We start from the raw sequence: 23,202 nt of genomic DNA, 5'->3' as shown, positions 1-23,202 counted from the left end.
GAGCAAGGGACCCATGTCTGTTTGGGGCTATTTAGGGCTAACATACCAAACACAACAAGGTGATGAACAGAGTTCTGAAACTTTTCAAACACTCACCTCCAGTCAAGAGATATGGGTTAAATCCATAGTTCTTTTGCTCACCATGCCACCCCAGTTTGGATCCAGCCATATGCAAATCAGCATGGGAACAGCCCAACTGATCTCCAAGACCAGGTCCTCCCTGGACCGGAAACAAGCCTCCTGGGACTGGTTTTGGACTTTCACCCCTCATTGTGCCACCCAATTAGGTAAAACTTTAGACATATCTCATGTCTGCCTTTGCCACCTGTGTGTGCAGTTTTTTTAAACTGCCATGTCGACCTGGCTAAAAAAAACAACTTTTGCCAGGCCCAAACCCTACTTTTTATATATGTAATTGAGGCCCTGGACAGTCCAGTGGACAGGGTGCAGTACAGTTAAAAAATTGGGACATGTACATTTTAGTTTTACATGTCCTGGTAGTGAAACATTCTTAAAGGCGTTTTTCACTACTGCAAGGCCTACATCTCCAATATGGAGTTACCTTATTAGATCTAGTAAGTGATAATTCCCAAATGAGAGCAGTTACCCAGTTCATGTTTGATGTGTTTAGAATTGTAATGAAAAATCCTTTCTCATAGTGAAGTTTTAAATTACAATTTTGGAATTGCCACTGTTAGAAAGTTAGCCTTTTCTTGCCTTAGCCATTTAGTGCCTACAGCCTATCTCAGGGTCATATGACTGGGTGTAGCTGATTGTTGAGCTTTGGTTATTCCTCCTAGACAGCCACACACAATAGAGAGCTTAGACTTGCCTGGATGGGCCATCACAGTCAGGATGAGAGGGCGGAGCTGAGCACAGCCTTACTCACACTTGAATAGGTTGTGTCCTGTCGCCACTAAAAGGGCTGCATACTCCCTGTAGTTAGTCTGGAACCAGCACAAGGAAGGCAGGATGCCTCGAGACTTCAAAGGAACCCTCTAAAAGCTTCCGCCTCCTTCCAGCGAGAGGGCACAGGTATAAATATTGGAACTCAGGCATCAACTCTTCAGTACACTTCTGGACCTTTGGATACTCTGCCAGAAAGAAGGACTGCTGTGCTGCTGAAAGGACTGCCCGCTGCTGGACTGCTGCTCTGAAGGAACTGCTGTCATGCTATGCTGACCTGCTGCCTTTTTTCCTGGGTGAGAAGGACTGGACCTACATCTGTGAACCCAGGGCCCCAAAGTGATTCCAAGGGCTAGTTGGCATGCCTTCTGACTTGAGCCTCAGGGACAGAAGGCTCCAAGAACTTTGACCACAGCACCTGGACTCTGCCATCTGTGAGTCTGCCCTGCCAAGAGGTGCCACTGTGGTCCTGGTCCTTCGTAAGAGGGGCTAAGGTGCTCTGCCAGCCTCCGTTGACCCAGCGGAAATAACGGATCACCGTTATTTCCGCTGGGTCAACGGAGGCTGACCTGCTGCCTTTTTTCCTGGGTGAGAAGGACTGGACCTCCATCTGTGAACCCCTGGCCCCAAAGTGATTCCAAGGGCTGGTAGGCATGCCTCCTGACTTGAGCCTCAGGGACAGAAGGCTCCAAGAACTTTGACCGCAGCACCAGCAATCTGCCATCAGTGAGTCTGCCCTGGCAAGAGGTGCCACTGTGGTCTTGGTCCTGTGTAAGAGGGGCTAAGGTGCTCTGCCAGCCTCCGTTGACCCAGTGGAAATAACGGATCACCTCTGCTGCATGGCGCAATCCCAATTAGGACCAACACATCACCACTGCTGCAAGGATTGGATGCATCGCAAAGACCTGCATTGCCCTCACAGCCCGTAGCCTCTTTAGAACCACTGCTGCATGACACATTCTCGGTGAAGGTCCTCACATCCCTCATCCTCGGCATCCTCGATGATGGCGCTGGACTCCGTATCACAGAGTCGCAGCTCCTTGTAAGACAGATTGCTCTGACTGCACGATGCATCATCAACACCAGACTTTGGATCGCAAGACCTCTTTGACTGGATTCTTGTTGACAATGCAGGGTCTTGCATTGCAGCCTCACTGCATCTCAGAACTCATGCATCACTTCAGCTGTGCAGCACATCTTTGATGCGAATCCTGGCAATGCTGCGCAAAGCCGGATTCAATGTACCTTGTTCGGAAGGCCTAACTGGATCCTTGTAGCTGGCCCATGCTCCATTGCGGTCAGCCTGAACGTGTTACTTTGTCCCGGTCTGGCACGCCCAGATATCCACAGTTACCTCTTTGTGCTTTTCAGTGCTCTTTTTACTGAAATCATTTCTCTTGTTCTAATGATTGGATTTGTGTCATTTTGGCCGTGTTTCATTTCTTAAAAATAACTATAGTTTGTTTTCTAACTTGGTGTAGGATCCTTTTTGTGTGGTGTTTTCACTTTCTTACTGTTAAAAGTGTTGCACAAATACTTAACGCATTGCCTCTGTAATGTGTCCCAGGCATCCAGTAGAGGTGCCCCCCATGCCGCAAAGGGAGTGAACGCCACACTGTTGTCTCGCCAGTAGCTCATGTAAGAAGATCTTTCAACCAAAGTGACAGTGAAGGCGCCAGCGCAGACTTCCAGGCCATTGCTTTGTGAGACTTTAGTAACTTGAATACCAACTCGAAAACATTTGTAACATATTTATTTTTACGTGTGCGAGCCGTCACACCCAGGAGGCAGTGGAGGAGGTCATACTGTAAGGGTCAGCCCATAACATCAGACAGGATCTGGATGGATTCTCTCCCATAATGCTCGAGTTCCGGGCAGGACCACACCATATGAGAAAAAACGGCTTCAAAGCAGGGGCATCAAGGGCTTTTTGGGGTTATTCCTGGAAAGGTGCAGTGGAGCAGCATAGGGGTGAGATATGTCTGATGCCTATAGTTGAACTGGGTCTATTTTAATTCCTAGAGGCACCCCGGACCTGCTACAACACCCGGGACCATTGCCTTTCCGCAAGGTGTTGTCCGAGAGACAGAGCTCACTGATCTCTCAAAACATGGCGATTCGGATTACAAGGGTCCAGCAACCTGTTGTATAGCAGTGTTGCCATGTGCTGGCCAGCACTATGCCCCAATAATAGTTGTAATGCTGGGGAAGTGGTGGGTGCGGTATGCTCCAGCACCCACACATCAACAATGGCTGCCATCAGAAAATTGTAGGTCAAAATCTGGCCTTTATGAATGGAATATCACTCTCTGAGGTACTGGAAGGACATCAAGAGTTTATGCTTGTACAGGTCACCTACTGTAAGGATACCTACACTATTGCAGAGCAAGGAAAGCACCCACAATGACAGAGTGGTTTTCTATAGTGCTGAACCTGGCCACAGGATCACATAATTGTCCAAACAAATCTTATAGACTTTAACAAGGGATCCCACCTTCAGGCATCTCACCGGGGGTCCCTAATCCAGTTTAGGACACCGTGGCCCAGTATGTCCTGGACGATCAAGGGCTGCTCGAGCTTGGCAGCCGTCGCCAGCCACCACATGAACCACTGTAACTGCGCAGCAGCAAAATACAGCTTATTGTGGGATGCTTCCAGCCCCCCCTTCTACAGAGGGGTAAACAACTTGTGCAAAGCCACTCTTTTCTCCTATTGCCCCAAATCAAGCAAGATAGGAGAGGGAAACAGCATTTACAACGCTGCTGTTACCACGCAGGTAGGTAACAACACAGTGGTTACAACGACCACGTTGTTACCACGCATGGCTTTACATTATAAATCCAACACCTTTCCTGCTGTTGCGCTAACTGGAGTAGGAATAGTAATTTATAATATTCCTAAGTCCAGTGCACCATCAAGCGCAAGTCGTAGAAACGACTTGCGATGGAAAGCCACGCATGGTAACAACCAGGTCGTTGTAACGACCGAGTTGAAACCTACTGCGTGGCAATAGCAGGTGTTGTAACGTGCTATATTCAAGAGGAGATAGTTCAGTTTCCTCCTAGTTCAGTGCTAGGAGAACAGGCAGGGCAGAAAGATGATAAAGCAGCCGGTGAAGTATCAGCATTTTCACAATTGAGACTCTACTTATCGGGGAGTGAGGTAAGGGGTTCCAGAACGTCAGAGAGCGACACACATTCAACAAGGCCATTCCCAGGTTACCTCAAATCAGATCGCACTTACATGATAGACAATCATCCTGAGTTAGCGAAAGGTGTGATAGTGCCAGGGTAGCCCCAAGTCACGGGTCCCTCTGGCTCCAACTCAGAGAGTCTACACAAGGGGAAGAGGCAGGATTTGATCCAATTTAACCACAAGCCAGGGCCCTTCCAAAGTCATCCATCACCTGTGGCAAATCCCTGTGCAAGTCTCAGACATATATTAGAGCATCATCTTCATAAAGTGAGATCACCTCCAAGGATGCACCGTTCGATATGTCCCACTGTGGGCCTCACCACCAGAGCAGTCAACCAACTGCTCCATTGTCAGAGCAATTATAATCGGGGAGAGTGGGTACTCCTTTCTGGTTCCCCTGTGCATTCAAAACGATGCTGAGATTTCAGTGCCGGTGCAGACCCTAGCTACCTGCTCCATATACAAGAGATCAACCAACCTCAATATCTCCAGACCCAAACCAATATGTAGCAGCATGCCCCACAGATGAGGCAGCCCAGGCTCTTGAAGGCTTTTTCAATATCTAGCTAGAGCGCCACACAAGGAGGTGACTCAGGTAGATCTACTAGACAAAACAAACAGCAGAGAGGGCTGTTTTCCTCCCGAGATAAATCCATTCTGGTCATGGTGGACTAATTTAGCCACTTATGGCAATAATCAATTCACTGTGATCTTTCCAAGTATCTTACAGTCCAAATTGAGGAGGGAGAGTGGTCGATATGATTGTACCTCTAATGAGTCCTGGAGTTAGGCTATGTGAATGTGCCTGCACTTCAGATAAGAGTACACCTGAAATGATGTTTGGGCATCTTCATCTCCCGCACATTACAGGTTTAAAAATTATAGGAGGGTGGGGAATCAGCAGTGTGCAAAGTCAAGTATATGATGTCTGTAGGTCCGCCTCGCCATGCTCCTCAAACCCCCCAGGTCACACACACTCCCCTTCCCCACTAACTTCCAGCAACACAGCAGTGATCATCTACAGACAAACAGAAAGAATCAAACCTAGAAACACAAGCCCCACCTTCACTCCCCAGGACACAGCAAGGACAAACCCCAGACCAGTGACAAACTTTAAACCAAAGCACAACTTAAAAAAGGCTACCAGGGTCATGGGAATAGGATATCTATCAGTGGCGAGATTGTGAGGGCCTGGCCTGCCCACTATACAGTAGCCATGAAAGATCCCAGTCTACAAATAAGTGTAGCAAACCAATAAACAGATCAACAAGAAAGAATATAAATAAATAATTCCGGTATTTGTAAAGTGAAAACTAATCACCCTAAAGGGTCTCAAAGCGCAGGGGGCCATCAGGGAAATTAAGTGAGCTATTGCCCAGAGTCACATGATGCTGAGCTAAGCTGCTTCCGGGGCCTGGGATCTAACCATGAGCCCCACGCTACAGAGATTGATGCTCTGGCCACTGCACCACACCTCTCCTAATATAGCACTCCAAATCAAAGCACTTGGTCTGCAGACATTGGAGTAAGAACAGCGCTGGCCTGCAGTTCAGGAGGAATGTCAACCATGGTGTGTGCCTGCTCCCATGCAATAAGGACACAGACCAATCTGGTGAGCCTGTGCTATGTCTGTGGTGAGACTCCAGTTCAGCGCTCACCAGTGACTGCTCCTTCGTAGCCTGCTCCTCAATGGGTCTGCCCTTACGGAGCTATATTAGGGTCGACAGTGTTGCCGCTGGTGACGACCACCAATGCTTGTCATGCCTCGTGGTGGTGGCAAGATCCCTTTAGACTTCAGCCAACCCCAGGTCTCAGCCAATCTCACAAAGAAGGAAGTATTTCCATAGTCCATAACTCACAGCTTATCCGGAAACATCAGGAAGCATTGCAGCCCCATATGCCAAATCTGTCTTTTACCCGGCGTAAAGGATCTCCGCTGGTACTGTACCTTCGCCATGTAGTAGGGATAGATGTTCACTGGGCTGTTATGCATCTGCCACTAGCCCTTCATACCATGGTCCCAGTAGTTGAAGAGTTATCAATGCCTGAACAGACGCACCACCACTGGTGGGGGTCCTCAAGAAAAAGGTTCATGTTGGGGCCCTATACTTTCCCTGGGAGCCCTACTATGTGGCCCTCTGTATCATTTGCCTTGCTGCTCAACAATGTCACCTCTGCCTGGAGGGCCTCCATTTGGGATTGCATGTCCACCATTAAGGGGCGCAGGCTAGCCAATACTAATTCATTGGACTGCACCCTAACTCTCAATTTGGCCTGAATTTCCCAATGAAGACTCACCCCAATCATCAAGGCATCTTATTTTGGGTCCAATGTGACCTTGACATCCCTTATGGCCCATAAAAGCTCATTGAATCTGTCTGCAGAGGAGGGCATACCAGAGGATGCAGTGGTGGCCGCAATTCCTATTTTCATGGCAGCTGACGGGGACGGGATGGCCCCCATACCCCCGGGGCCTGCTTTCAAAAAGCACTACTTAACCATGATGGGGGAGGTAGGCATCGGTTAACAGTACAAAGCAGGCTAGTGTGGTTTCCAAGCAAGTGGGGACATTAGGGTCACACTCAGGGGGTTTGGGGCCAACAAGGACCTTCCAATGCGCACCACATAAAGGTGCTCCAGGCAGTTCTCAAACACCCCCCTAATAGGGGAGTCGATCAGCAGAAGCAGCAGGCTGTGGAGGAGTATTCCAGGGGCCACCTGCATAGTCTTTTGTACGTGAAGGCAGGGGAATTGCACATGTGCCCTCTACTGCAATTGCATCTCCCTCAGGTAGGAAGGGTCCCCCATACTCTCCAATGAGGGGAAATTCAGGCTGGCGCTCGAAGCCCAATATCAACATTGACCTGATGGCACAGGACTGACTGTATTGGTTTGGTGCAGGAGAAGGAGGGCTCCCGAGACCCTCCATGCAGGACAGATCTTCCAAGGTGCAGGGGCCCATTCTCATCAGAGAATGTGAGGCACTAGCTGTGGTCCAGCAAAAGACACTGCTGCACCCTCAGAAATGTGTCTCTGTCCCCAACACTCACTGCCACAGCCCGGTCCGAGCTGTTGTGGAAAGCTTCAGGACGAACCCCACAACATTCAGGAGGGGATTGCTTCTCTCCAGGATGAAGTTGGGCTGGCCAGCCACGCTGACCCACTTACTGAGTGTCTGTCTGGGCCGCTATTTTGGCCATGCCCCCCCCATCTTTATGAATGAGAATTTCTCTTCCACAGGACCAGTAGATCTGCAGGTGTACATCCCACTCCTCCAACGAGAAATTGATGGTCCAAAGTGGGGGTTACAGTGTAATTTTGAGAACTCCCACTAACATGTATGTTTGAGGGCATTCCCAGACTCTTTCCTGTCCCCTTTCCACTCTGGAATTAGCTAAAGATTTACTCCAGCTGAGGGATGGAGAACCTCCCTTCAAGGATGGGAAAAGCAGCTTATCAACCCACTGATTCAGTGGAGTTTAGGGAAAGGGCTTTCTCCACCGGTAAATTGTTATCCTCAGGGAAAAAGAAATGTACAGGAGGTTTCACTTCGACTGTGTGGGGTTCTCTCCTCTGGGGAACTCTGCACAAGGGAAAAACATTGTTTTATAAAATCCACATGACGTTCCAAGAAGAAATCCCGGTAACCTGTGCCTGGTAGAGCTCTGCAGGTATACATCTGGGAATGATTGTGAACTGGAAAAAATTGAAGCATACGGTTAAGCAGAGGCCTAACTCCAGCCGTATGTTTCCATTTTTTGTAACTAGGATCCATAGTGTCATTAACTTGATCTACAGTTGCAGTAGTAGGCATGTGCAGTAGTTTGATGCTTTGACTTTAACGGAAGACTATCCAGGGACCAGCGGCGGCCTCCATAAACCAAGTATGGCAGGGCAGGTGGGGTCACGCAGGGGGTTTGGGGGGGATTGAATATAACAAAAGATAAAACTTACCATTTGCCGACACCTGCTCCAGCGTTGCTTCTCCTCACGCCACCTCTTCTCTTCCTGTCTCCTGGTCCCAGCAGCCCATGGGACAGACTCCCTGTCCAATCCCAGCAGTGCTGGGATTGGTCTGAGCAGGCAGAAAAGACGCCCTGCTCAGACCAGGGAGTCTGTGGTGTTTCTCCAGCCTAGTTGCTCAATGCACCCGGGCTGGAGAAAACCTAAGGGCACATGTGTGTTTTGGTCAGCCTGAGAAAACCGGTCAAAATACATATGCACACTTAGGGAGTGGAGTGCACGTTGCATTCTTACTCCTCCCTCCCATACCTCAGCCTGCCCCTCCCAACAGCTCTGGCTAAGAGCTGGCAAATTTAAATTAAAACCATGCAAGAACATCGTTTTAATTTACATTTTCTGGCTCTGAGTCAGGCAGTGAGGCAACGCTCCTCCGCCGTTGTGAAGGAGCCGCCACTGCCAGGGACTAGAAAGTAGTAGACATACTGGCTATGAGTTTTAAAGGAATAGGCTCATCGCGATTTTATATGATGAACAAATTATAAGTTATAGGCTCATTTCAATGAGACATGAATGTCAAGAAATGTGCTCATTCTCAAATAACAAAACATTTTAAGGTAAGATCCTCATTTCTGGAAACAACAAAGTATAAATATCATGTCTCTTCAGCTCTGCCAGTGAAAAACAGATTTCTGTGTTTCTACAACCATATTTAAAAAAATAAAGAACCTCAAAGTTCTCCCACTTTGCAGTTGGGGGTTTGTAATGAACCAGATCCAAAGAACTTTAAAATGTAATAAATTAAGGCAGAGCTCATCGCTTTCTTCAAGTCAGAATTTATTTAAATATGTATTACATGATTTTACATAGTTAATCCTAAAGCTTTTGCTTTCAGCTCAATTCTGGTTTTAAAATGTGAACAGTTTAAATGGAAAGTAGAATTTTCCCTGCCAATTTAATGTCTGAAAACCTGTGATACTCAAATGCCAACCATTTCATATGAACTCTCTGTTTCCCAGTGATAAGAACTAACAGGCATTACGCTTGCTCTTGAGGTGAGAGATAAGGAGAATAGCTTCCGCCTACCGAATCTCTCTGTGGAAGAGGGGCCAAAGAGCAAGATTAATCCTGGGAGTATTCAAATAGTCATTAAATCAACAAGCAGTAGCACTGCTAATATGTATGCCTATTAATAGTTTATTCATACAGAGGCACACAGAATACAGGCACATATACAGACACGTAAAGAACATACGCAGATACAGGTATCTGTGCACACACACCAACATATGCAGACAGTATCCGACATGGACGCATACATACCCAGGTACACAGGTAAACACAAGCAAATGGTCAAAAAGTCACAACATAGGCACACGCGGGTCGATGGACATGTGTGAATAGATATATGAATAAACATGGTGGATGTATATATGACTAGGCAGAGGGATAAGTGTGGGACCAAACAGATACCGGGTGCCTTAATTGGTGGATCCAGTGGATGTTCCAAGAGAGTCATGGTATGGGTAGATGAGTGAGCTCGTGGAGTTGAGTGGTTGAATGCATCAATGTAGTCATGTGGATTAATGATTCAATGAGTTAAGGTGGCTGCATAGTTGATGAATTAAAGCATCAGAGCAGGTGAATGGGCTGAGAGATGCTGCTGGGTGGGTGGGTAGATCGATGATGAGTGAGAGATGTGGCTGGGTGGGCGGATAGATCGATGATGGGCTGAGAGAGGTGGCTGGGTGGGTGGGTAGATCGATGATGGGCTGAGAGATGCGGCTGGGTGGGTGGGTAGATCGATGATGGGCTGAGAGATGCGGCTGGGTGGGTGGGTAGATCGATGATGGGCTGAGAGATGCGGCTGGGTGGGTGGATAGATCGATGATGGGCTGAGAGAGGTGGCTGGGTGGGTGGGTAGATCGATGAAGGGCTGAGAGATGCGGCTGGGTGGGTGGATAGATCAATGATGGGCTGAGATTTGGATTGGTGGGTGTATATATCGATGATGGGCTCCGTGGTTGAAAAGCTGGATGGATTAATTATTGTATGGGTGTGAGGAGATGAATGACTGAATGTGCTGTTGGATAGTTGATGCATTTCATTGGATTTGAGGATGAATGGGTATTGATTCTGGTGAATAAATGCATGCATGATTATTGATGAAAGGACAAAATGAACAGTGTAAATAGATGTGTTTGAATGAATAAATAAAATAACTGACGCAGCAAAATGCATCCTTCTTCCAAAACCCTTGAACTCATCAATCAAGAAGGAACGGCAACAAAATCAAACATACAAACCAATCATATTTTTAAGGTCAAGAACTATGAGAGCGTGAAGACCAAAAACCCGACATTCGTTTTCCTTTGCAATCCAGTAATTATGCTTAGAATTAGAGTATGGATTAAAAATTACTACAGTATGTAAGCTTATTCATTGGCACACTGCAGACCGTTACACAGCACTGAACTGCAAACTTCAAAGCTTGAGTCTCCTTTTTTTTGAATGAGTGAAGACAGTTGATTGTGATCAAAAGGGATGCGACTGTACAATTTGCAAGAAAAAATCGTGATAGTTTGAAAACATGAGAATAACATTTTCTGTTGACCACATCCACCAGAAAAACGTTTTTATTTTCGTAAAGCCTGGAAAATCGTAGTAGTCCTCGTACTTGCCTTCAGAGGTTATGCCTTTCATGTTTTTCTGATGCAGCTGTTGCCCAAGTATTGGTGTAGCCTAATTTTAATATAAATATTGTATCTCTTACATTTGAAGACAGGAGATATCTGTTGTAATTGTTTGTTTCATGCAGTAGCTCAACGCGTTCAAACACCTTTGTACCAATATTCAAATAACTTTGTAACAATGATCAAAGTCAGGGCCCGACTGAGAACAGCAACCAGCCCTGGCAGCTGCTGCTCGACCGGCCCTGGGGGGTGGGAGTGAGGGGGGCGCCAGCTAGCAAGTAGCACCGCTCCCGCTATAGTTACAGGGGGCCGGTATTTCATCACTGCTGAAAAACCTGCCCCCAGTGACAAAAGCGCCCCCCCTGTGGAAATGCCCGGTGCCCACTACGGCCAGTCCGGCACTAACTTAAGTGCCTCCCAGTGTGACTGCACTACATTCAAGCATGCAATGCTTGAATGTAGGCCTTAAGACAGCTTTAGGCTGTTTTAGGCCTTAAGGCCTTAAGACAGCTTTAGAGATTTCAACAACCTCAAATAATAAAACTAATCCATAAATGAAACGCAGTCATGCATGTATACCTGAATAGAGGGGGATTGGATCAACCCATCTCATTCAGTGGTCTGTTCAACCATCATTCACATATTGCTCTGGCCACCAGAGCATAGGGTAAGGGGGCATTTGTTAGCCCATTTCAGCTATTCACTCTCTTGCACTGCGAGCGACTGCATCTTACTAATCACATATGCACATCCACCTAAGAGGAAGTGCACGCCAGTGCATGGGCTAATGAATCAATACTTTACTTTGTAGGTGTGTATTTCTTCCTTTCTTTCTTACACTGCTTTGTCAGCCTTGTGTGTTTAAATAATGGCCTCAGGTTACAGTAATTTAATGACAATAGAAGATTTTCATCGTGCTAATAAAATTCGGAAAAAGATTTTCTATACCTTTTGTAAGCATGCCAGCATCGTAGGAAGAATCCATTCTGGTCTATTAAAATCATAATTATATTTCTTCTATTTGTGTTTTACTTTTGCAGCATACGCTTGCAAAATCTTTTTTACCATTGTTTCAACTTGCCAAGACCAGACCCTTTGAATTTGTCAATGCTTATTTTTAAATCGTGTGTGTTAAAGAGAACCATGTCATAAATATATCGATAGATACATGTAAAGCTTCTCTTCGTAGTGGCTTGTTAGTGTGTAGATATACATTGAGACTATCGACTCAGGCAAAGGCTGCACTTTTCAAATTATGTCTTCCTTACAAAACCTATTATCACACAGGAACAAACACATCTTTCAAAATCAGATGTTCCACCAAAGTCAGGTCCATGTGCAATAGTACTTCCCATTGAGAACTCCAAAAGCCAAAAGAATGTTCTAAATGTGTACAAGTTTAACACTGTGCTCCAGCAAATTGACTAGGCACAACATCCGAGTTTATATGTAGTCCCACCAGTGAGGCTTCCTCTTTCCCAAAATGCTGTGAGGCAGTGCGCACATCCTTGCAGTGCTTTTACTTGCACCATGCCACTCCTGGCATAGGGTAAGGCCCAATATCACATATGAGAATCACATTTATGGATGCTGTGTACACCATGTTGACTCAGAGCACAAACATTGGGGCAAATGGTTTAATTTTACACCATCATTGCATTATATTTAAGAGAGCTTTAGCACTAAGGGTTGATAGATTGTTTACTATGTGAAGCGCCTGATACGCGAGGGTCATTCATGCTCTCAAATAAATAAATGAATAAATAGAAGCATAAAATTCAAAATATTCTGATTCACATTTATATTTACTAAAAAGAGAACAATAGATAGGGAAGACGTTCGCTAGGCAGATCCAGATGAGTGCAGGTCAGTGTTTAATTGGAGCCTCTGGTTGCAGTTAGGCCCACTGACACTCATTTTTGGGGTCTCTGCCTTATTCCCCTACGTCCATGTGGGGAGGGGAGAGAGATTTTCTATACATATAGGGGAATTGCAGGATACTGCTTCCTTACCTGATTTTTTCCACACTAAGGTATCCTACCACTGTTAAGACTCCATTCCAACCTGATTTTCCAGAGAAAAGAACAACCTAAAAGGGTTGTTTATGGACCCTCATAAATCCTATTGGTGTCATGTTTCCTCATTGGGTCTCACCCTGGTCCTTATAAACCAGGGTGGGCTCAACCATATTCCAGGGAGCTCTTTAAATATTATTCCTCAAGGGGTCTAAAAGATTAAAAATGCCTAAAGAACACCCCAATTTTCCTCTATTATTGAGTGCCTTTGGTATGGATACAAAAAGTAGATCCATATATAGGGGTGTTCTTTTGGGGGGGGGGGTAACTACCCTTCTATCCTAACTTCTCATTGACATGTTTCAGCCATCTGAATGGCCGTCAACAGGTCCTGGGCTTTCACCAGGACTATCCTTATATTGACGCCCTGAATCAATCAAGGTTGTGTTTTTGTCATTTCTATCATGCCCATGTCTCGTGTTCTCATACTCACATCATATTCCCTATTTAGGCCACCAATTCACCCATGCTGATCCCTGGGAAATAGGTCGGAAAGATGGTAGGATACCTTAGTTTGGAAATAATTTTTGGGGACTGGCACTTAAAAAACTTTGATACAGAGTAAGAGAGAGATGCACCAAAGGCAGAAAGATGGGGGAAGAGGAAGATGGAAAAACAGCAGCAAATGGAGAAGGCAGGGATGGACAACAACTTGCAAGAGTGAGTTATAGAGGCAGGGTTTATCTGTTGGTGGGATGAGGAGACAGAAGGTGTGAAATCAAGATTACACAACCTTCATATTTGGCACCCAAACCATCAATAACACTGTCTTTGGTCTTATACGACTACAATTTAAGTACTGGTGCAGGCAATGGGGGAGTGCCTGGGAGAAGACACAGAAAAGACGCTCATATCCAGGAAGTGAGGGGAGAAAAGCATTCTTGGTGAGGAACATATTGAAAAGTGCAGAGAAGTTAGCAGGGTATTTGGGAAGGAGTCTGTCGGGAGCAAATGTTATGAGAGGTGGAATATCGGAATGGGTAAAAATAAGGAAAAGAAAGTAAAGCATGCCAGAGAGGAATACAGAGAGGAGGAAAGTTGAAATAAAAAAGCACACCAGGGTAGGAGGTAAAAGGGGTGGTGAGATAAAGGAAGGGAATGCGTGAACTAAGAGTGCTAATAGGAGAAGAAAGAGATATGAGAAAAAAGAAACATGTAACAGGATATGAAAACATGATATGAGGAAAAGGGCCTGCGAGACACATAATATTGGCATAGAAATTTCTATATAAATTGTCATGTTGCAGACCTAAGGCAGTACTGATCCCTAATTTGTCCTTCAGTGTCACATATTCAGGTGATCCAGAATATAGTCCCCCCATTTGACCGAATTTGGAAACTGCGAAAGCTTGTGATTTTGAGTTATTAGACCTGTTGGTGTTTTCCTCTCAACACCTTGCGACTGAAGAAAGTTAGTATTAACGTTCTATGATGGTTGACCACTGCTTGCTCTGCCTAATAGGGTCCCAGGTATTTATTCCACCTATTATATATGTAATAGTAATATTATATACTTGGGTGATTTATTCAGTTAAGGTCCTTGCAATGCATTACACCTGTTGACTTCTGGCTATGCACACACACATGCGCAAATAAACAACAAACAAAAGTAATCATATCTATCATATATATTATCCTGTATCTTTCATTCTTCTAAAAAAAAAAAAAAAAAATAGGTGTTACCAGCAGTTTGTCTCTTAAGTAGTCTAACTACTGCCTGTTGTTGCCCGTCCTGTCAGGAAAGCTTTAAGTTATCCACTCTGGCCTCCATTCCGAATCTCTGAAAATTGCTGAGGAGTTGCTAGCCGAATAAAGAATCTGAGGTGTGTGGGAATTCTGCATATGCAATACCACCCTATGGGTATCCTAAAAGCACACCAAGAATATGGGAATTGCATGTGAACACACCGATTTCTGAAGTAATTCCCCAATCTTTGCGGGACAGCATGGAACAATGTAGTAAATCACCACAACCCACAATACCAGTAGTTCCAGATGCAATATTACTACCTCAGAAGCCAGGTGGTATTTAGAATTAGAGTCTCAGCGACTGGTGCACCACATCCAACTCAGTGATGTCACATTTGTTTTCAAAGCCCTAAAACAGTTATACTGTATATCACCTGATATACCAAAAACCATTGGAATATGCATTTCACATATATGTGTGTCATTTTCCACAGCACTTTGAAATTAACCTGTTTTTTGTGTTTATTTTAGTTGACATTACTTTGGAAGGTATACTTTAATTCTGAAATAAATAGTACATCTGCTGTTGTATTACGCTTTGCTAAATTAATTTTCTTATTTAATATTTTTCAGATAAATGCAGAAAATCACTGGAGCTGCTCATAGGACATCACGCTGGAAAAGCGACGTTGAATTTATATTTTACCACCAATTCATATCCCTAGTTGAGTAATTCACAGCCGCGAAGCTGCTGTCCACGTGGACTGGTGCTGAAATCTCTCGTCTGGCTCCCAGGCACCCTCACTCCAAACCCCGAGACATGGCGACCAATGGCACAAAAGCTGCGGATGGACAAATATCCACTGAGCTCAGTGAGGCCTCTATAACGAATGACAAACCCAAGACACTAGTGGTGAAAGTGCAGAAGAAAAGAGTTGAAGATCCAGACAGAGACAATTGGAAAGGACGATTTGACTTCCTTATGTCATGTGTTGGATACGCCATTGGTTTAGGAAATGTGTGGCGATTTCCATATTTGTGCGGCAAAAATGGAGGAGGTAGGTGATAATTTACTTGCAATTATTTATTTACAGTTCACACCACCAGTGCCTATTGTATTCAATAAATAACCTCACTCCGAAAAAATAATAACTAGGTTATATTAAATTAGTTTTACTCATGCAGACTTTGGGCTTTTCATTAGTTTCCTCAAAATACCTGTTTTGTATTATTAAACACGGTTGTTTTATTAAATGTACATTTTAACAAATCCCAAAACAAAACTTAATTGCATCTAAAACATTAATTTCATGATAAAGTAATTTACACCTATTATAGCACCAAATTGCTTCTGAAATGAATCAAAAGTAATGCAGTTCCATGTTTTTCAATTTAGTGACGCGCAGTTAATTTCAACGCCCTCAAACTGGATCTACCAATTTATGCAATTTTAAACTAGAAGAGTTCCGAAAAGGTGTTTATGAATTTATAATGGCAGTCTGTGGTATTTCGGTATATATCATAACCTTTGATTTTGGTATTTACATGAAGCGCAGTTTACACCCGGAACTGCACGAGTCAGCACGAGGCTCTTTGTAGGATAAGACAGTCAACACTCCTCCATCAGTGGCTCCGGGTTCTTGAAAGGCCCCTCTGTCTTACAAACATGAAGAAACACTTATTAGCTTAGTATTTTTGGTTTTCGTGGAGCTGTTTCACACCCACAAGAGGCTTAGCATTGTTGTTGTTTGTACAGCTGTTTCAGCATCCACTGGACAGCTAGCAGTCATGGTGTTGCTACCTCTGCATCAGAACCCACAAGAGGGTTAGCATGGTTGGTGTTCAGGCAGTTGTCTCAGCCACCATAAGCGGGTTAGCATTGTTGATGTTGCTGGAGCTGTTTCAGCGCCTACAGGCCATTTACCATTGTTGGGGTTTGGGCGACTGTCTCAGCACCCACAGGAGGGTTAGCATTGTTGGTGTTCGGGCAGCTGTTACACACCCACCGAAAGGTTAGCATTGCTGCACAGGAGGGTTAGCATTGTTGGTATTTGGGCAGCTGGTTCCACACCCACAGGAGGGTTAGAATGGTTGGTGTTTATGCAGCTGTCTTAGCACTCACAGCTGAGTTGGCATTGTTGGTGTTCCGGCAGCTGTTACACACCCACCGAAAGGTTAGCATTGCTGCACAGGAGGGTTAGCATTGTTGGTATTTGGGCAGCTGGTTCCACACCCACAGGAGGGTTAGAATGGTTGGTGTTTAGGCAGCTGTCTCAGCCCTCACAGGTGAGTTGGCATTGTTGGTGTTCAGGCAGCTGTTTGGGCACCCACATAAGGGTTTGCATTGATAGTGTTTGGTCAGCTGTTTTAGTCCTCACAGGAGGGTTAATATTGTTAGCTTTGCTGCATCTCTTTCAGTACTCAAGGGAGGGGCATTGATGGTGTTTGGGGTGCGAGTTTTGCACCCACTGAACCGTTAGCATTCCTGGTATTCTGGCAGCTGTCTCAGCACTCACAGGTGAGTTGGCATTGTTGGTGTCCAGGCAGCTGTTTGGGCACCCACATAAGGGCTTGCATTGATAGTGTTTGGTCAGCTGTTTTAGTCCTCACAGGAGGGTTAATATTGTTAGCTTTGCTGCATCTCTTTCAGTACTCAAGGGAGGGGCATTGATGGTGTTTGAGGTGCGAGTTTTGCACCCACAGAACCGTGAGCATTCCTGGTGTTTTGACAGCTGTCGTAGCACCCACAGGAGGGCTAGCAGTGTTGGTTTTGCTGCAGCTGTTCCAGTACCCATAACTGCTGTTCTGCAGCTCTTTCAGCGCCCACAGGAGGCTCGCCCTAGACTCTGGGCGGATGTTTCATAACTGCTTCAGAGCCTCATTTAGTCACTCCTTGATAAAGTAATTTCATTGGCAGGAAAAGCACTTTTATTGTTCTATTTTCATAATGAATTTTAAAAGTTTTGTAATTGTATTTTAATAAGGATGAGTTGATGTGTATGTATTTGTTGATCTCAGTCTGAATCAAATACAATATTGTATTGTATTGTATTGTCATTGGCAGGAAAAGTTTAACATTCGATGTTTATCCGAAAGTTCACATTATTTCCAGCAGGGTATTGGAGAAATGATACTCTCAGCTCTTGCAATTGCGAATTGTTGAATTTATTATCTAGAAGGATCAGGATAAGGGAAAGTAGGCATCATACCTTTGAAAGGGCAGAAAACTGATACACACCAGAAATGAGTCCTCATGATTGTATGCAGTTGATTTGAAGGCTAAATATTCACACAAGATGCCTTACACTGTTCATGAACAATTCATGCCTAACATGCATTACACACGTGCATGGCTAGAAACATAAGCATATACATCATTCCATGTTATTGTTATGTATGCATATATTTTGTAACGTGTACTGTCAGCCTGCCTGAGTCTCTGAACGTAGTTGATGATTTGGAAAAAAAACTGTAAAGGATCCATATGCTTAAGTTAATCATACAAACTGGAATATTCCTTCATAGTGTAAAGGTGATCATTGTTTAGGACTTGCAGAATCGTGCCCCATTACCATGAATGAGGCAGAGTTCTGCTTGTGAATCCTACATAAAGACCTGCAAATACAGGGTTTTAGGCCTCCAAGGAAAGCAGATTGCAATCCCTCATTTCACATTCACAAACTGCAGACTTTTCTTTTATTGAAGTTAATTGCGATTAACTGGGCAGGAACTGCAATCAAAAGATAAGAAAATTAGTGGGAACATGCAGCCATTTCCTGGACAACTGAGTGATTTCCCACATGCCCAACAACCACATTCTCAGGGGGGAAGCTGTCCCTCAGGAACCGCTTTCACTGTGCAAATGGATTACAACCCCTTTCAGATGTCAGTATCCTATCAGTAATTTGTGACTACAATTGAGTTTACTCAACACTGACACTTTACTTGTAAATGCTAGGAAGGGGAGGGTCTCCATTTCATTTCTTTTTTTATAAACAACTGGTAATTAGTCACAAAATTGAACATAGCAAGATTTTAGATTCACAATGTACCTTTCATACATTCTGACTGTGTATTCTAGTTGCCACGACATCAATTTTGTTTATACATCAGCTCTATATATTCAGCTGATGTCCATGTCAGCAGGTCATCATTGTCCATAACCAACATCATGTGGAAGCATCTGCCCAACATTATTGAAGATGCCAAGTCCAACGAAGCTGACGTAAACATATATATTGGCATTATTATGAATAAGCCATTTTCAGGAGAACCTTGATAGGGGATTTGAGAGACCACTGAGTATCACCAAAGAGCTCCTTTTTTGTTGCATTTATATGTAAGACCAGATTGCTCACCAGCGGTCCCTAATCCATCATGGGTGAAAGTTGAACCTTTCAACACATTCTTTATCCAAATAATGGTAGTCATCCACAACTCACCAAATAGAAGTAACTGTATCCTCTCTTGCCAAGGGACTGAATGAGGAATTATGCAGGTCTGTTTCCATGAATTCAAAATCTCAACCCACTCCTTTTCATTTTAAAGATATGGATGCTGGGAGAAACACACCCTTCATAAGAAAGATGAGATCACCTATCACAAATATACCACCAAGTCTTGCTGCTAAAATGATGGCCTCAGCTTTTACACCCTCAGTATCAAAGATCATTAACGACTCAGGGCTAACTGGTACATTGCCAACAGACTAATAGAAATTGGCATTAAACTCACTACTAAATCAAAAAAATCCCTATCTTGATCCTGATAGTTATTTCACTAATACTGGGATACCACAAATCTTTGACAAAACAGTGGCATCCAACTTCAAGTTTTCATAGACAGACACCAGTTATTAGATACTTATCAAAAATAATTTATCACAAACCATCGTGACCAAATGGTGCCGATGACATGCTTGTCATCTGTTAGCAGTGACTAATGTGGGTAATTTTCACTGCTTGTCTTGCATATAATATTATGATTATGAGGATGACGATGATTTTCTTTTCTCATGTGTGCATTCACAGAAGCATCTTGTTTGCTAGGAACAATATAAGAAACAGAAAAACATAGCAGTTCATTTTACCAGATTAGATTTACAAAATCATTTAAAGACATTTGTTTAGCATCCTAACTATAGTGGGAGGCTGTCCTAGAACTTGAGAACCAGAACTCACAAGGCCTTACCTCTATATCTTGCACATTTAGGCCAAAGGACTTCCAGGATCAAAGGGTGCTGGATCCTAGCATTCTGACTGTAGGGAGTCACTTTAGGTGATAGAAAGGCAGGGACAGTTGTATAAAAAGCTCTTTGTATCAAACAGAGAACTTGTAATTGAGTTTTATGTCCCACAGGCCACTAGACCACTAGAGAAGATTGCACTGACTGGGACACATGGCCAAATTTCCATAACACACATTCCAGTCACACCACCAAGATCTGTAAATGTGCAATTTGATGGTACAGTGGTCTAGTAGACCACAAAACACTTCACTGCAGTAGTGCAGATGTACCACACACCAGCATGGTATTGAGGGGGTATGAACAGCAGGATCTTTTTTCAACGCTTTCAAATGAGTGAAACCTGTTGACCAGAATTTATAAATTTGCAGACAAAAGATGATTCCTGTTAAATTAGGACCACAGTCAGGTACCATCAACATGAATCTCAGTTTGAGCTGCGATTTACCAAAACGATCTTTTGAAGAAGAAGCCAAGCAACAGGAGTTAATTTTCACTCATCACTGCACAGAAAGTGACCCCACTGCATTTCCCATTCTCCATTTGCACAGGAACTTACATCTTTGGATTTTGCATCTGAACAGGAAGTGATATCACTTATTTTCTGCTCAGTCTGTCTTTAAAAGAAAAAACCAAGCAAGAGGGCTTTATTTCCCATCATCGAGCTTCACAGGAAGTGACACCAAAAATCATTGCATTTCCCATCATCCATCCACACAGGAAGTTACATCACTACATTTACCAATCCGCCATCTGCTCAGGAAGTGGCGTCACTGGATATCCCATCATCTATCTGCATAGGGACTGACATCCCTTCCTGCCTTGTCCCTACTTAAACCAACTCTTCAGGGAGTCCCATTGCCCGGTCAAATACATAAACTAGTAGACACAGGTAAGGGGATTGCCTGTATGGGGCTTCTAGGGCAAGAAGGGCCTTGGACCAAAACTCCTATTCCACTGAAACTTACAATGAAGATGAATCACCAAGTACCCCATACTGCCAAAACCCACAAACACCCCATGAAGTAGATGAACCAGACACTCACATAGCATTCACACAACACATAGACCCCAACTCGTACACATCCCACTAACTACCACATATCCTCAAACTACAGAACACATCTTCCAATTCATGCTCATTAATGCTCGCTCTGCAGTAATCCCTGCACTGGCCATTGAAGACCTTATCACATATCACAAGTTTGATGTTGTCTTCATCATAGAACCATGGCTCATGCCTATTTCATTGCACATCCTAGATGTCCTTCTTTCCACAGGCTACAGCATCCATCATGCTGACTGTGCACATAAGAAGGGAGGAGACTTCGCTTTCAACCATTAGGTTTCCCCAGTCCTGCACCCAAGGCAAGCAAGTAACACTCATCTCCATGGAGCTGCCCACTCTTTGCAACTCAGACCACCACCTTCCATCTCATCTACATGCCTCCTAGGCAGAACAACGACTTTTTTTGATGTCTTTTCAGATCTCCTCACCACCTCGTCCATCCAACATGCCCATGTCACCCTCTTGGGTAACTTGAACCTCCCAGACAACACAAGATTAAAAATAAAGAAAGACACACGTTCACCTTCATCAACAGACTCAATCTGGTCCCTCATATTACACAACCATCACACTCCAAAGGCCACATTCTTGAAATTGTCTTTTGGACATAGCTAACAATCCAACACAAAGCACCCATACCCTCATACTGGACCAACCACTTTTCCAACGCTATCCCGAAACTCAGCATCCTACCAACAAACTAAGGCCAGCACAAAAGAGAGGACCAAAACATTCAGATATTTTAAAGACTTCTTTATTAACTATCTAAAGCTAGAGCTCATCTATCACCCTACCAACTCTATGTCTGATGTCAACACCTTGCAAAACAACTTCAACAATTTTTTGGGAAAGCTATGTGAACATCCACACCTGAATTACAACATGCAAGTGAAAGCCAAAATCTTCAGTACCTGGTTCTCTAAAGACCTTGCTAGCAATAACCAATCCATCCACAGGCAGGACATAATGGAACAAAAACAGAACAACCAAGACCCTCTTGATCCTAAAGTCCAACCACACAACAGGGAAACAGCTCATCACATCAGTCAAAGCAAAGTACTATACCAAAACAATCAATAACACCACCAACTGAAGCAGGAACACTATTCAAGGAAATCAAGCACTGCATCAACCCTCTGCAGTTTTTCACCTCAGAGAAAAGTGCAATGCTATCAACTTCTCCTTCAGTGAATTTATGTAGAAAACCTAACAGCACATTGACAACACCAAGCCTTCTTCATCTCTTGCATTCACTCCTTTCTGTAGGATCCCGCACTGATCAGGCTTCAAAGTCTTATGCCTTCAAGGTCTCGCTGGCATATTAAACTCCTTCGGAGACACTTATTATGACTATGGTGTCTCATCATTGTAATTCATCAAAGCTCTTTTTGTGAGTTCTCTCTTACCCCTGCATACCAATGTCAATGTCTCTCTCACTCAAGGCATCTTCTCAGAGGGTCTCAGGACAGAACAGATCCTCCCACTCCTAAAGAAACATTCACTTGACCCTGATGAACTCGCCAGCTACTGGTCCATTACTTACCTATAATTCATTAGTAATGGCAAAAAGCAGTCTGTATTTTCTCCTGTCATCTTCAACCTTTACATAGAGATAGACTCACTATACATGTACACAGATTCACCAATATGACACATACGTCGATTTGAAAGTCTGGTGTGCTTCAAACACCCAATTGATTAAAACAGAGCTTGCACATCATCCAGGCCTGGATCTTCAGTGCGCACCTAAAGCTCAGTCCAACCAAGACAGAAGTTGTGTTATTTTCCAAAAACAAGAAACAAGATACAGTACAATTCTAGCTCAATGATATGAACCTTGATGGATTCGAACCCCAACTTTCACCAAATAGTAAGCCACTTGCATTCACTCTGAACACCAACCTCACCCTCAAGGAATGCAGTGCCATAAAAAACAAAGGTGTGGTACCAGCTCTTTTTACTAAATAAAGTCAAATCTTTTGTTCCAGAATGCATCTTCACAACTGCTGTTACAGCTATTGTACTCTCACAACATGTTGGTGGTAATGCCCTACTCCATGACCTACCAGACTCCACACTGGCACCCCTTATCGTCATGCTACATGCCACCAGCTGTCTCATCTGCTATTTATGATACTTCATAGGATCTCCTTGCTGGCACAAACCATCTGCAAAACTAGCTGCATTCACTACAACCAGCAACCCTGCTCATCTTCCAGACAAGCTCACCATCTCTGGGGTTCTTGGAACAACTGAAGCTAGGGCACAATCAGACTGCCGGACTAAGATGTCTAAAAAAGAAAAAACACAAAACAGTAGACCTTTTTTCCATCTAGACAGGCAATATCTAGAACACATCCCCGATTTATA

The 23,202-nt window shown here is 44.1% G+C and overlaps 1 protein-coding gene across 2 annotated transcripts in view; it reads left to right on the top strand.

Moving 5' to 3' along the window:
* The window catches only part of SLC6A1 (solute carrier family 6 member 1), a 558,279-nt gene that overhangs the window by 131,337 nt on the left and 403,740 nt on the right, over window positions 1-23,202 (top strand). For both annotated transcript variants that reach the window (XM_085624874.1, XM_085624873.1), the window contains one exon: window positions 15,152-15,576. In XM_085624874.1, the coding sequence (XP_085481000.1) occupies window positions 15,339-15,576 (238 nt within the window). In that variant the 5' untranslated portion in view covers window positions 15,152-15,338. The remainder of the gene's footprint in view (window positions 1-15,151; window positions 15,577-23,202) is intronic.

This window comes from Triturus cristatus, chromosome 9 (genome assembly GCF_964204655.1).
Source record: "Triturus cristatus chromosome 9, aTriCri1.1, whole genome shotgun sequence".
NCBI lineage: Eukaryota > Metazoa > Chordata > Amphibia > Caudata > Salamandridae > Triturus > Triturus cristatus.
This window is presented reverse-complemented; position numbering and strand designations above follow the sequence as displayed.